Below are 16,154 nucleotides of genomic sequence, written 5' to 3'. Positions count from 1 at the left end.
ACAGGTGATACACGTCAGGTGTCAGCTACATGGGGTAAACGTCAGGTGTCAGCTACAGGGGGTAAACGTCAGGTGTCAGCTACATGGGATAAACGTCAGGTGTCAGCTACAGGGGGTAAACGTCAGGTGTCAGCTACAGGGGGTACACGTCAGGTGTCAGCTACAGGGGATAAACGTCAGGTGTCAGCTACATGGGGTAAACGTCAGGGGTCAGGTCCAGGTGGTAAACGTCAGGTGTCAGCTACATGGGGTAAACGTCAGGTGTCAGCTACAGGGGATAAACGTCAGGTGTCAGCTACATGGGGTAAACGTCAGGTGTCAGCTACAGGGGGTAAACGTCAGGTGTCAGCTACATGGGGTAAACGTCAGGTGTCAGCTACAGGGGGTAAACGTCAGGTGTCAGCTACAGGGGGTACACGTTATGGGTCAGGTCCAGGTGATACACGTCACATTCAGGACCAGGTGGTTTACGTCACGGGTCAGGTCCAGTTTGTACACGTCACGGTCAGGTACAAGTGGCATAAGTCAGCCTGCTGGTCCCCAGGATTTTTCCATAGCTCAGCTGTTCTTCAGCTCCTGTGAGTGATTTCAGGGTCCAGACCTTAGACTGTATATAAAAAGGTCCAGACCAGCTTTGACACAATAACTCAGAACACTTGATAAAAGATAAAATAAAGTTAGAATTTAGTTATCAACGTTAAAAAAGTTCTGCTTTCTAAGAAAGTAAGTGAGCTGTTGGCCCTTCTTAAAAATAGCACATTGGTCCCCGGAGAGTTTGTGATCTATAATAAGACAGAGATCCTTATAGTCTGTCAGCACATCTGATTCTAAATAGAGTGTGTGGTGGAGCATCATGTCTAACATCTAAAGAAACTTCTTTGGCCCTGGATTTAAATGTGAGGCCTCACACCAGTCGGACAGAGTCATTTAGAGCTGGACCGTGTTCGGCTTCGTCCTGCTCCGAGACGGCATCCACAAACTTAATTATATGGTGTCCAGGGGATCTGCTACGCCAACACTGCGGGCCGCCCCTCAGACAACGCTTGGAAAAAAGGCGGCCCCTCAAGTTTACTTGGTTAGTTTTGCTCAATTCCTGGATACCTAAGGGATCATGATCGTGTTATTTGATCCCACAGAAACTCAACAGTTGACCCGAGACAGCCTCATATTGCTGTTTGAAAGAACTTCAGACTGCACCGAATACTTGAAGAGTTCTGTCCTCAGGGTTTATTGTTTCTGACTCTGGGAAAGTTGGAAAAACTGTAGAATTCCCCCAAACTACTATAACTCTGAACTTTAACCAGATCACACACATTTAGGCTACTCTGTGGGATCCACTGTAATATGTACCACTCTGAAAAGCTCTGGCAGTAAACATAACGGTGACAGCACACTGTCCTGTGCTAGGGAAAAATAAAGAAAACTACATTTATTATGGCGTCATCATAACAATCAGGGCACACATACCGTTACAGACTAGTCTCAGAGGTGTGTGTGCTCGAAAGCTTCACATTTATGAAACTGTACATTGATAATTGACCCTGTAAGATAAGATAGTCCAGATCTGGATCAGGTTCTGTCCGTTCAGAGGTTATTCGTCACACAGCTGTGGTCTGAATTAATGATTAGAAGGATGTTTGCAGCACCGGGGCTCTGTGATCTGAAGTGATTAGATTCCAGTTTTGATTCAGTTGAACTTGGTTTGAATGACACATTTCTGTTGCTATGATTTATTTCACACATGATGGTTGAACACGTGATCACATCGTTGTTTGATGATGCTTTTTATCTATATATTTATTATTGCACTCATGAATATGAAAAAGTCAGTGACAGTGACTGCTCACCTGGCACCATCTGACTTACTGTGATGCAGGTACACCCACCCATCCTGTGCACCAATCAGGTTCAAGAGTTTCTTGCCAAGGCCTTTTGGCCAAAGACGCATTTACAAATGTAAACAGAAACATCTATTTCTGACAGACTCTGTAGCGTGTGCTGTCACCGGGTTCAACATTATTTATGGAACAAAACCCCAAAAGGCTAAATAGTGCAGGAAAATGATTTTAAATGTTCAAAGACAACCAGATGAGGTGTCAGTGTAAGCATGGAGACAAGCTGGTGTTAAACACTAAACATACAAAGTGAAGTGATCTCACTCAGCTGAATAGAAGCTAAACAGGCTGAGTAGAAACCAGTTAGAGGAATCCTAAAGCTCACTGATGGATCTGATGTCTGATTTCTGTTTATAGAAAGTGAATAACTGCACTTTTATGATTCCCCATGTTCCTCCACATTTCTGATAACAACTTGTATGAGAGAAAAACATCTCTGTACCTCACAGATGGTGTCTGCAGCCTCACAGTGAGGAAACATATAGTGTACAATGTGTGCCAGAACGAAGCCCTGCCCTGTTTTCCACCCACAGGATGTGTAGATACACAGCTTACGTAACCGTTTTTCATGCCTGTTTTCAGACGTGCTGCACATTAACGTATATATCTCAGATCAACTGTGTGACCACAGTTCACATCAACACCAGCAGAACTGTTGTTGCACGGACACGTTGCTGCAGTAGTTGACAAATAAGCGCATTAAAGCATTCAAACAGAATCTTTTTTTAATTATTTCTTACTCCACAAATATGTAAAACATATTTATACCATTTTATTATTTATATCAAGAGACACCATTTATAATTTAAATGCTCCTTATTTTAAAGAAACATATCAGAATATAGATTAAAATGTAGATACACTGGGGAAAATACATATTTAAACACAAATGAAACCAGCTAACCTCACTGAGTGCTGCTGCAGCCACCCCCTGGCTGTTAACAGCGCTAACAAAACATTTATCAAAACTATTACTATACTATAATCTCAAGAAGATTCATGCTTAAGCTCCTTTTAGTAACTTTTAGTAAGTTTATAGTAATTAAATGAGGTGTCACATCTGGACCACAGCTGCACAGCCAGGTTAATGAGCTGGATAAACCCTTCAGAGTCTCTGCCTGTAACAACGCTGCACTCTTCTCCCACAGTTCCTCACTCTTCCTGAGCAGAAACCCCCTCAAGCAGCCAGACCACGTGGCAGCACAGCAGATCCAGCTCAGCCAGGAGAACACAGACACTTACCTCCAGAGGAGGGGGACCCTATGTGGTGAAGTCCAGGGAGCAGAGCTGCAGTTTGGGCTGGGTGGTGGATGGTACCGCTGGCCCTGGTTTGTGGAGCCCAGTGGAGAAGCAGGGCGTCTCGGGGAGAGGTTGGGGAGAGGGGGGAGCAGGCAGGGAGCAGGGAGGGCGGCTGAGTGACGGTTTCAAGTTTCTTGTGATGTCACATGCAGATAGGCACTCCTCTTCCTCTCCCAAAGAAAAAATGTAAAGAAGTGAAGTGAAGTGTGGCTTTCTCTGGGGGCACTGGTGATGGATTGCTCTGTGGGAATTCACTGGGCTCCTCCTATGGCCTTCTCACACTGTGCCCATTGAATTGTTTCAGCTCCCACTCCCACTCTGACAGTGAAAATATGGTGAGGTGATCAGTGTAGGGTTGCATAAGAGTCTGGCTCTGCATCAGAACTGGAAAAAGCTAGCTGCATTAGATCAACGAGAAAAGCAAATACATAAACCAGCCTTCCTGAGAGAGTCCGAGCTGACCTGCAGCCGAGCTGTTTGAGACAACACATGTGCCAGGATACACTCATTCCCAGGGTTATTCTGGTCTATTGTTTCCACACAGGAACACACTTTCAGCCCAGTGTGTGTCTGGCTGCTGTAATGTTCCTCAAGACGTTAAACCCGTCATGGTTTGATTTATAGTGTTCAAAGCATCCAGAGCTCCACTTTCTTTTTTGTGGGACTGTGTTTGTGTGAAAGTTCAGGTAACTGAATAAAGAGTCTAAACTGAAACTGTAAGTAGTTAATAGTAGTTAAAAGTAAGCAGCAGGTACTTCTGTACTTTAGTAAAGTGTTCTGTGCAGGAATTTAATGGACTAGTATTCTGTTTGAGTTCTGGTGACAGACGAACCTGCAGGGAATCCAGATGTTACATATGTCTCCTCCATTACAGATTTAAGAACAGTCAAAGAAGCAAAACCCTGACTTTGTTTAACGAGTCAGTCTCCAAAAACCCTGGGTCCTACATTTCCATAATGCAAGGCACTAGTGTCTTTGATTAAACGCTCTCTGTATGCCGTGTTTCTAACTCTGTAACTCAGGTTTTCTGCTATGAATTTGTACATTTTGACGTCTCCGAGCACAAACTCAGATAACCCCTGATGACATCACTATGACATCACCCACCAGCCTCAGACTTTAGAAATCCAATAACCAACCAAACCAGTAACCAAACACCCAAACCTGTAGTAGTTCACTTGTGTGATGTGTTTCAGGTAACCACAGTGTGTGTGGAGATTCATCAGAACACAGCAGGACTTCACTGATTAATAAGGACGTCCTGTGGTTCACACATGGGCTGTACATGGCTCAGATGGTTTTAAATCATTTCCACATAATAAACATATACACAGGATCAACAGTGTTACAGCTACAGTCAGATGACAGTATTCACACACATTCAGGAGCTGAAAAATACAACTAATAAAGACATTAGATTAAATTATGAAGATACACACAGGCCTGCTGTACTTTATTTTGTTTGTTTGGATTCTGTCTGTTTGTAAGGATAGAACATTATTATGTAAAATAATTTATAAAAAGACATATTTAATATGTGATGTGATAAACATCTTTGGCGAACTTTACAGTGTCTGAATCCAACAACACAAACTTAAACTGATTCATACTGTCAGTCTAGAAACCAACCTGTCTGTGCTTTACCGCCATCAGCTGGATGATGTGGGGGATTGTGGGATACATGAGGAGAAGTGTGCATCCAGTGTTGGGCCCAATCCCAATGTCCACACTCACAGACTTTGAGGCGCGTACCCAGTAAGTCCGTGAGGGTTTAGGACTGTCCCACTTTCAAATCGTCAAGTGCATGAGGGCTCTCTCTGCGACACTTTGAGCAGTTACACTGTTTCTCAACCTGGTGCCTGTGGACCCCTAGTGGTCCATGCCAGTATTTCAGAGGGTCCATGGAAGATTTCTGAAATAAATAAGTCAATGTGTTTTGCTAATCTAAATCTTTCCCTTAATAAAATGATAATTATTAGAATACAAAAGGAACTCTCTGTATGTTTAACATTTAATTCTCAAGACACAAACCGACAATGTTTAGACAATCCTGGTTCTGAACCTACACCAGCTACGTCAGTCCTCAGTTCTCCACCTAAGTTTGGGGTTCAGTATCAGCCCAAGGACACTTTGACATGCAGACTGGAGGAGCGTTCTGATTAATGGGCACCGTGCTATATCTCCTAAGCCACAGCCGCCCGTGAATCCTGTGCTGACCCTCTTATTGTCCCCTCAGCACCAACACCAGGCCAACCTTCCCACTACATCTAAATCTTCCCTGTATGACTCTCTGTGAGCTGGATTAGTCGATCCTCCACTTTGGTTCAGACTACAGATGGTATAATAGCAGTGGGCGTAGCCGCTGTGACATCCCCCTTTGGTTTGTGGACTACCGTTTTGAAGCCTTGGGTTTGGCATTTCAGCCGTCGTCATCTTGGTTTTTTGGAACCAGCCATATTTGGATGAGAGGGTGGCGCTAGCTAGCTTGGTAAGACAAACACGCTTAAAAAAATGTACTTGAACAGCCGAATTCTGATAAGCTTTTTTCTGGTTAAATGTACACAGAGCAGCGGATACGAGTTGCCTCTATCCTGATTGACAGGTTGCCATGGTAGAGACTTGTCAATCACAAGGTAACTGCGCCATTAAGTCTCTTCATCTAAATGGGACCATAATTTACTAAATGAACTTCATACTGTGCTGAAGAAGACTTGAAACTAGCTGAGACCGACTGAGACCATAAACTCATCAGGAAAGTGTTTACTGAGGGAATAAATCAGCTGAAAAGTAGCCTCATTTCCTCATAGACTTCTATACAATCACACTTCTTTCTGCAGCCAGTGGAGTTGCCCCCTGCTGGTCGTTAGAGAGAACGCAGGTTTAAGGCTCTTCAGCACTGGCTTTGCTTTACAGACACGGAGGTTCCTGCTTGGTTCAGACTGAAACATCTCAGCAGCTGTTGGACGGATGGTGACATGTTAATGTGTCCAACACTTTGTTTTATGACCTAATACCTGCAGAACTGATGACATTCCCATCAGCCTCAGTTGTGTTTACTGCTAACTAGCTAATGCTAGCATGCTAACATGCTAGATGGTGAGCATGGCTACCATGACCTGCTGCTGGAGACATGAAGACACCCTGATTGTATAAGTCGTGTTAATGAGAGGCCACAACATCAGGTCATGTCGAGCATGTTGGCACGACTCCTCTGAGTGGACGCAGAAATAGATGCTGTGATCAGAGGATTAGTGCAGCAGCCTCACCTGGACCAACACGGGACACACACACACACTACACACATACACACATACACACCTACACACACACACCCCTACACCCCCCCACATTTGTGTGTAGTGCTGCTGATGTGTAAACAAAGCTCTGCAGTGGATTAATGATGTGTAGTAATTGAGGAAAGGTGTGTTCACAATGTTTAAAATGAGACAGGTTCAAATCCCTGACTGACTGAAACCAGAACTTCCATCAAATATAGACTTGCTACGAAGCTTTTCAGCCTCTTTCAGCTCGTTGTTTTGGTTTTTAGCCATCAGACTATGCTCACACGACCCTGGTTTCCAGCAGCGTTCAGTTTTTACCTGCTGAGCATCAGACTCACTCAGCTGGACTCACCTTCATCAGGTGAAACTAACATGCAAATGTTGCTGTGTGTAGCTGCTGGAGGTGGAAATAAGCTTCAGTCTGATCACAGTTTACACAGTTTAAAGTAACTAATAAGCGAGCCACAACAACGTCTGACACATGAGAGACAGCTTCACACAACATGCTGGAAACTCAGGTTAACTCCCTCTTCAACCTAACTGTAACATTTTTATCAGCTTGATGTTGAACTAATCCATGCTCGTAACATGATAACATCATAACATAACGTTGTGTATCTTTCACTAGAGGCTCAGAAAATCCAACCCAATGTCTTCATATAGGAAGCAGCATCTAGGCTGTGAGGTTACAACCTGTTTGCACACAGGCAATAAAAAAGTGATTAATTTAATTAAAAAATGACATATTAAACACAAGCTTAATAATAATAATTATAGACATTATTGTACAGCAATTGTTTACAGCTTGTTCCACTGGTACAAGTGGCATAAAAGCCCCAACAGATTAATAACATTCCAAGATAATATACCTAATAAATGAGTTTGAACTGAAAAATGACGTGTTGTTATTGTCGTTTACAGAGCTACATACAGTTACTTCAGTCATCATAGTGTTCATTTGTGGTGTAACAGTTTCTTCTGTTGTTCTATGTTCTGGCTGCTAATGAGCAGTTAGCTTGTTATTTTACAGATACGGTGCAGCTGGCAGAGGACAGCCTCTTTAGAATTTGAACCATTCCATTAATTGCAAATATGTTAGAGAAAGTGGGTCCTGCATTAAGGTAAAACACAGCTTCATTCATCCAGAGGGAAACCTGTTGCAGCAGCAGGACCGAGCACAAATATAATCAACACACAGATACCCTAACACAAAGCCACAAATATCAACAGGGTAACAGGGGGTGATCCTACATTCAGTGGCCTGCATCCTAAAGCCAGGATGTTAATCTGCCCGTGTGTTAGCTTTCTGATAATGCACTGGGTTGTTTTCCTCTCAGCCAGTCAGCGCAGGGCTGCTCCTGCTCGTTCGGATCCACTTAGTGCTGACGTGGTTAAGCTGCTTACCTCAGCAGGTGAGATGAAGACATGTTCCCAGTCATGAGCCTGCAGACAGCAGCATGCCGACATGCCTCTGTAGGAAGCAGAACATACTGACGGGTTACTTCACAGTGTGGAAGTGAAGTCTGCAGTTTGGGATTGATCCGAGCAGCCAGGATGGAGTGCAGCGGCCAGGTAACAGATCAATACATGATGGTGTTATTAACTAATCAGCTGTGGGGGACTGGCGTGAGCCAGACAGTGATGCTGGCAGGTAACAGCAGCACCTTCTGACTAAAGGACACAGTGAGTGTAGTGATAACCTTAACCTGGTTCGGACCTGAACCCTAAAGTCTTAACCGTCAAACAGACCTTTAAACTTGTGGGGCCAGCATTTTGGTCCCCACAAATTTAGTAAATCCTGTTCTTTGGACTCAACGAACATAGTAAAACACACACACACACACACACACAAACACAAACACACACACCTAATTATCTGTTTACTCACATCAGCGTCATTATCCGACATTCAACTCTCTGTGTCGCAGTTCTACACTGTGTTATAACTACATTATATTTCATTCTTATTGCGTGCAGCTGTTTCATGATGTTTTGCTGTTCTACAAGGAATCAGCATACTTTGCTGCTTTAAAGAAACATGAAACAAAGAGGAACAAAGCTAACCTTTTGTTCACTGTAGTGAGAAACTCAGGCCCTTTACTTGCATGAAAGTAGCTTCTTAGTCTAATAGTACTGCACTGCAACAAGTAAAATGCAGCAGAATGTCACCTGTCAGTGTTTTATTTTTGCAGATGTATTAACACCAGAACTTTCCTCTTGTAGTTGGTTGAGGTTGAAGTAAAAGAGAAGAAGAAGACATACTTTATTAATCCTGCAAGAGGAAATTGTTTTCAATGTTAATGTTTGGTTCTTTATTGGTGCCATTTAATCTAATTATTCTTAATAATTATATGCTCATCATTATATTTTGTATGTAAAACAACATCCGCAAAGCAACTGGTGAATGTATATCTGAAATATATGTAGAAAGGTTGTACAAAAAGTACAATATTCACAAATATATTATATATACAGAACAGAGTGGCTGTATGAGGTTTCCTGTTGAATTAGTGCTGGATGTCTTTGACACTACAGACTGTTAGGACACAGAAGATTTAAACCTTTTAGACTTTTACAACATGTATGTGTGTGTAAGTAGTCTTTGCCTGTGTTCCTCTGTGATAATAACAGGTGACACCCCAGCTGATGCTGGCTGTGGGGACAGCTGTGATTGGCTCTCTGCAGTTTGGCTACAACACAGGCGTCATCAATGCTCCTCAGAAGGTGAGTATTTAGTTGTGTGAGATTATGTGTATAAAGAGAGAAGTGATTTTGTTTACCATCAACATCACCATCATCTCAAACTGTTAAGATTTAAACATGATGTGATACACATAAACCACGAGGGTGAAGATTTGGGGAAAAATGGTTAACAAAAAGTGGTTAACAAAAAGTCAACATTCAAATTTCCCTTTGCACCTAAAGGGTTACTGCTGACTATGAGCAGACATCCCCACTGACCTCCTCCAGAAAACAGGCCAGCTTGTAAGTTGCCTGAGAGGCAGAATCTGGGGCAAAAAGTGCCTGTAAGGTTAAAGGGCTGTGAGCACATAGTGACGAGTGAAGGAGACTCAGAGAATCATTTGAACTTTTTGATTTTGGTGGTTGGACAGTCAGAGGACACTTTTTAGTCGACATGCCCCCCTTGGCTGCTAACTGGACTGAACTGTTTAGAAATGAACTCAGAAAAGTGATGTTCAAACTTTACCAATAGTTTATATTTTCTTACTCCATACTCCGCAGTGTCCCTCACTTTCAATATGTTTTCAACACAAATACAGAGATGTTGTCTGAACATGCGTTAGCCTCTTTGCCGTTAGCAACAGCTGTAATTACTGAACTTGAATTTCCATTTCATATGCAGGCTTCCTACAGTACAGAGTGTTATTATTATAAAGGCCACAGAAAAAATGTTTAAAAGAAGTGAGAGATACATCCTTTCCTGAGCTTCTGGGGCTCTAACAATGTCACCTGTTAAAGACTTTTTTTTTGCATGTTAAACAACAGTAAGTCTCTGAGACACCTGACAAGCCTCTGAGCCTGTCAGCTGCCTCTGAAGGTGGTCTGACAGAAACCTGAAATGACAGGGAGCAGGTTAATCAGATAATGCACTAAGGAGCTCAGTTACCAGGCAAGTTAAAGATGTGGTACGTGCAGGTGGACTAATGCCTGAGCTCATGTGACCCCTTCAGTGTGTTGTTATCAGTAATATGTGATGACCCAACGTGGGCACTGACCCTGCTGTGGTTGTTTTGTGTTTTAGACCATCGAGAGCTTCTACAATGAGACATGGACAGGCAGGCACTCAGAGTCCATCTCTCAGACCACTGTAACAGCTCTGTGGTCGCTCTCTGTGGCCATCTTCTCTGTGGGAGGAATGTTCGGCTCCTTCTCCGTCGGCCTCTTTGTCAACCGCTTCGGCAGGTGCGACTCTTCCTACGGCCAACAACGTTAATATTGACACCTTCCGTTAAAACTGACCCATTAATGAATGCTCTTCCTGTCTCTGAAGGAGGAACTCCATGCTGATGGCCAATGTGCTCGCCGTTATCGCTGCTGTGTTGATGGGCTTCTCCAAGCTGGCTGCTTCCTTTGAGATGCTCATCATTGGACGTTTCATAGTGGGTCTCTACTCCGGCCTCTCCACCGGCTTTGTTACCATTTATGTTGAGGAGATCTCACCCACAACTCTCCGCGGAGCATTAGGCACTCTGCATCAGCTTGGTGTAGTGATCGGCATTCTTATGGCACAGGTGAGACCCTTAACCCCTGAACCATGATTTCCTTCTTCATTTCCCAACCTCTGTAGTTTCAGAGATAACCCTTTACAACCAAGAATATGAATGAATTTTTAAACCTCAGCATCTCAAAGATTCCCCAACGATGTGGCTGACTAAAGCTAGCAAGAAAAAGGCCTTGGTCAGGCTTCGGGAGAACCACCAGCGAGCCCACATTCAGTTTCCTTGCCTCAGAGAGAAGAGCTCTGTCCATGCACGACACACGAGAAGTTAAGGCTTCAGTGGAGGACAAATTGGAAAGCTGGAACGCCAAGTTCCCATGTGGACGAGGCTGAAGGTTGGGTTGCAGTACTGCTAATTATTTCCAGTACGAGCAGAGTATCAGGTCCTCTCTAGATAGCCTGGCCTCCAGTAGGGGCTGATAAAGTCCACTTTTTAACCTTATTACTCCCCAGATAATATGGTTACTAGGAGGCACTGTACTTGTTAACCTTAAGGTTAACTTCACCATGTTCTTAAAAAACAACATTGTGACATCATGATATGAAATCATCTAAAGTAGACATAGCTTTTGTTCAGGACACACTAACGTGTTTTTGTCGTAGATCAACTGGCTCCTGATGGTCCCATTCTCTGAGTTGGGAAGTTGTTCTTCCGACTTCGGTATGTTCATGAGCTTTTAAGTCGGGATGTGGAAACAATGTGGACGCTACAAAGAAGATGTGTTTTATTGTTCAGAGCATTTACACAACACGTTGATCACCACTAAAATACTGCTTTACGGTCAGAAACTCATTTTTAAATGTAAATGCTCTGTATAGCGCCTTTCTAGTCTTTTCAACCACTCAAAGCGCTTTTACACTATATCTGCATTCACACACATGTTTATTCACTGAGCCTAAGTGCTGAAACAGAAACTAACACATACTCTGTTGGATTGAACCGCTGACCTTCCGATTAACGGGCAACCTGCTCTACCACCTGAGCCACAGCCTCCCCTTTTTCTTTTTGCAATTATTCTGACACCACATGAGGCAGCGGTCACTTTCAAGACCAACATAGCTAATGTTACAGGAGCTCCTCGATCATGTCATTAAGAGAAACACTGTTCAGTCATTATAGTAACCAGGATACATTCATTAGCAACTAAAGGAAAGCTTTAGGAATATAGTATAGAGAGTCCATGATGGGTAGCACCAGGCCTACTTGTTTAGGCTTAGCTTAAATACACTGGTGATTAACTTTTGGTATAGCAGCCCCCCTGGAGGAAACATCTTAGTGGTTATTAGCCTTTTTTTCTCTTTCTCTCTATTGTGAACAAAAGCTTCTAGCATAGGTTCTCACAAACCCTTTCAAAGGTAATTGGAAGCATAATCCATGCAGACCAGACCAGCTTTATCCCAAATTGCTATTGTACTGCTACTCTCAGATGACTGGTGAACTAACAGTACCTTACAGCACTGTATATATATGACACTGTTCATCCAACAGCCAATTTGTTGTTAGATGCTGCCAAAGCCTTTAATTGCGTGGAAAGTTTGGCTTTGGGGAAAATGTTAATACATGGATCAGAACGCTATATGACACCCATCACTTGTGTTTTAACAAATGGTCTCATATTTGATTTATTGCTGTTGCACAGATCTTGCACAGAGCTGCCCGTTAGGCTTTAGAGTCCCCAGTTCATGGTATTACAGCACCAGTGTTCATTAAAATGTTCTACTGTACACACACGATGTGTTACTTCTACTAACAACTTGAAACATATAAAACCATTTAATTAAACTGTGTTGAAAAATTTAGACAATTATCTGGATATGGTGTATATGCATAAATCCAAGGCTCTGCTTGCAGTATGTCTGGATATTATATACTCTCCTTAATTAGTGGACGTTATTTTCTAAAGATTGATAGAATAATATTCAACAGATTACTTTTGAAGTCTAAGTCTCTGTGTTTACATGCACACAATAATCCAGTCATAAGGTAATTAGGTATTAAAGATATTAAGGTGGAGGCACCACACTATCATCATGTGATCATGCTGATAAACTCATGTAAACACATCAAACCATTTTTTATCCAATTTTGCTGATGTTATTCATAATATGGACACAAGGGGCGGCTGTGGCTCAGGAGGTATAGCGGGTTGGCCGTTAATCTGGAAGGTCGGCGGTTCAATCCCTGGCTCGCGTGTCGAAGTGTCCTTGGCAAGATACTGAACCCCGAATTGCCCCTGGCGGCTATTCCGCCAGTGTATGAATGAGTGTGAATGTTAGTTTCCGTTTGAGCACTTAGGCTTAGTGTATGAATATGTGTGACTGGTGAATGCAGATGTAGTGTAAAAGCGCTTTGAGTGGTCGAAAAGACTAGAAAGGCGCTATACAAGTACGGAGCATTTACATTTTACATTTGCATTTACAAGGGAGAAACAGATAAAAGAGACAACAAAAAGATGTCTCTTGAATGTAGTGGCGAGCCTGATGAGGACGGTCATTCAAACTCCTCAGAGATATTTTGAAGAAGCTGAAGTCAGCGATGTTGGCACTGGATATGATGTTGCTGGATGCCAGTTAGATTCACTCCTGCTTTTTAAACACAGCCATTCAAACCACAATGAAGGGAATCTGCCCGTCAGCAACTTTTAGAGGATCGCAGACGATCAGGACCAACAGGATCCCTGGCGCGCCCCTGTTATCTCTGATATTCCTCTTCCGGTTACTGGTTACATGGACCTTCTGACCGGTCTGGAGCAGGTCCTATTTATTGGTCTTAACTGACATCAGGGCGTCTGCTCTTGTCTTGTTTATTTTCCTGGTAATGCAAAATAGTTGATTTTTCATCCTATCTAGCTGTTACAAACTACAGACCTTTTAAATCCTGTCTATCATTTCCTCCAACTATAAAAAGACTACTGTTGAAGGCAGTTTCCATGTTGACAGTTGAAAAGTTTTTTACAGTTTCATGTATAGATTTAGATAAATAAATAAATATAAACATGGTCACACTGTATTGTAATATTTAGACTTTTGGATAAATTGTCTGCTCTTAACTTTTTATTTTGTTAAGCACTTTGAGCTGTGTTTTGTGTATGAAAGGTGCTTTGTAAAGACTCTTTAGGCTACAAACGAATTTCTTGTTCCTAAAAGCAGACCAAGTAAACATCGTAATTGGAGTAAAGCCTTAGTCTGAGTAATGACCGTAATTAGATTATTGTGTGCAGGTAAACCTCTCAGGTTCAGTGGGATAGAACAATGCTTGGCTGCATTACAAGGTAACGTAATGATGCATCCGTCAGGTCTGAAGGTAAAATGACCAACAGTGGAACCTCAAGTGACAACATCAGAACAGCCCTCGTTTCAATCCTTTTTCACATTTCTGCAAAAGAAGTTGCAGGAAGCTTTATGCTTTAGTCAAGTAACTTGACATATGGTTACCAGTTAAGAGGCCAGTATGAGCCTTTTTAGGGCCATGAGGGGGATTTGCCACCCCCCTCCCCACCTGCAAAAGTATCTGCACTGCCATAAACCTGCAAATGTAAGATTTTAGGCACTATTTGATGTTCGAACATGTCAACATCAAACACTGAGTAAAGATCAGAAAGCCAGCTCGTGTTAAAATCGTTCGTGTCTCCCCTGGCGTAGGGGCCCGCCCTTGACCTAGGGTTCTGGGGACTCGGGCTTGTGGCCTTTGCTCATTTCTGGGCGGGTGGTGTGTCCCTGGGCCTGGGGGCCCGTTGTCTCCTCTCCTCGCCTGGGCCCTCTTCGGCAGAGGTGAGGCTCCCGCTGCTTCCCCCTGCCAGCTCTCTCACGGTGGGGGCATTTGGGAGTCTCTGGGGCGCATGGCCGGTGTTGTCGGGGTAGGTTTTGGTGCTCCTCCTTGGGGGTGCTTGACTGGGGGGGGGCTGGGCCCCTGTCCGGGGATGAGATCGGCCTCGGGGGCTGCTGTCACTGCCTCTGGCTGGGCTGGGGGACCGTTGGCCTGGTTCTCCCGCGTTATCGCTCCCTGGCGTCAGGGAGCTTCCCGGCACGGCTTTCTGCTGTTCTTCCTTGGGGCGGGGTACAGCTTCCCCCGGGACATGCGGTCTTTGGGGGGTCGCAGGGTGTCCTGGCTTCTGGGGGTGGGGGTCTCTGCGCGGGTTGATCCGTTTGCAGTTTGGTGGGCTGCGGTGGGATTGTGGGGCGCTTGTCGATGCATCTTGATGCATTGTGCTTTTTCCCTGGGCAGGGTCTCTGGATGGCTGCTGGGCGTTTAGTTTGTGCATTGGAGTCCGGGGGAGGCATTTCCTCGGCGGCCGGGGGGCGTGCTGGGCATGGGGGATGTCGGCTGGCGCCGGCGGCCTTAGTTTTTTCCGGCGGTTGGGGGGACGGCTTTTATTGGCGGGTGCACGGTGACCTGTGCGGCGCGTTTGCTGCCGGGCTGGGACTTGCTGCTGGTGTTTCTCTCCGCTGGCTTTCGCTGTTGTATTGTTCCGTTTGCTCTCTCTCGTTTGCCCGACCTCGCACACGGGATTCGCGGGGGGCTGCTGGGCATTGGGTGTCGCCGTGCTCGCGCAGTGTGAGTGTTGGGCTCGTCACTTGTGCATTGGTGTTGATGATTGCGTGGCATTTGGGCATTTTGGTTGTTCGCTGCGCGGCGGTGGGGTGCTGGATGGGGGGGGAGCACTGGTCTATGTTGTGTGCGCGCCGCGGTCGGTCTGGGCGCTGCTCTTCCGCGGGTTACGCTTCTTGCGTTCCGTTGGCATTACGTTGTCAACTGGCATTTGGGTCGGGGTCTTCTGCGTTTGCATCGCGGTGCATCTGGGAGTCTTTGTTTTTTTTGATTGATTTATTCTTTTTCTTTCTCCCACCCCTATTGGCTACTGGGGTTCTTGCCTGCCTGTTGCTGGGGTAGTTGTGGCACAGTCGTGGCGTCCCACTCTCACTAACAACTACATTCTTTAACAGGCTTATGCGCACACACATGTACACACACACACATACAGACACATTCACCCACACGCACACAGACACACACAAACACAAACAAATTTAGGTTGTCCCTGGTAGAATTATTCCTGATGCTTTTCTTTCAGTTACTTATTTAAATTAATTATTATTCCTGCTCTCGTGGCTTTGTTGTGTTGCTTATTTAGTGTGTGTGACTGTTTCTTGTTTTCATTTTTCTCTTAGTTGTCTTACTATGTCAGCTGTTTATTGCTGCTGTTCGGCTGGTTGTCTTTTACTATTATTATTATTTTTATTGTTTGTTTTTGTTTGTGTTTGTTGTTGTTGTTTTTCTCCTCCCCATGCCCCCCTCTCTGTTCTATTGCAGGTTTCGTTGCTTTCTGCAATTGGTGTTTCCCACTGCTTTTCCCTGTTGTCCCCACCTTCCATCCCCCTTCTCTTACAGGTCTTGTCCTTTCTCTGTGCTGTCTGTTTGTGCCCCCCCATCCCCGTGTC

At 44.2% G+C, this 16,154-nt stretch overlaps 1 protein-coding gene and 1 long non-coding RNA gene across 2 annotated transcripts in view; one reads left to right on the top strand and one right to left on the bottom strand.

The window, feature by feature from the left end:
* Positions 1-3,342, bottom strand: part of LOC123975677 — a 7,072-nt gene extending 3,730 nt beyond the window's left edge. Inside the window, exon 1 of the long non-coding RNA XR_006826138.1 lies at positions 3,138-3,342. This is a non-coding gene — a long non-coding RNA (uncharacterized LOC123975677). The remainder of the gene's footprint in view (positions 1-3,137) is intronic.
* A 4,687-nt stretch (positions 3,343-8,029) lies between these two features.
* Positions 8,030-16,154, top strand: part of LOC123975027 (solute carrier family 2, facilitated glucose transporter member 1-like) — a 10,618-nt gene continuing 2,493 nt past the window's right edge. Inside the window, exons 1-5 of the mRNA XM_046056118.1 lie at positions 8,030-8,047; positions 9,107-9,199; positions 10,239-10,399; positions 10,488-10,728; positions 11,319-11,376. Coding sequence (XP_045912074.1) covers positions 8,030-8,047; positions 9,107-9,199; positions 10,239-10,399; positions 10,488-10,728; positions 11,319-11,376 — 571 coding nt within the window. The remainder of the gene's footprint in view (positions 8,048-9,106; positions 9,200-10,238; positions 10,400-10,487; positions 10,729-11,318; positions 11,377-16,154) is intronic.

Source organism: Micropterus dolomieu, linkage group LG08 (genome assembly GCF_021292245.1).
Source record: "Micropterus dolomieu isolate WLL.071019.BEF.003 ecotype Adirondacks linkage group LG08, ASM2129224v1, whole genome shotgun sequence".
NCBI classification, from domain to species: domain Eukaryota; kingdom Metazoa; phylum Chordata; class Actinopteri; order Centrarchiformes; family Centrarchidae; genus Micropterus; species Micropterus dolomieu.
Note: the sequence above shows the minus strand (reverse complement) of the source record. Positions and strands in the feature narration are given on the sequence as shown.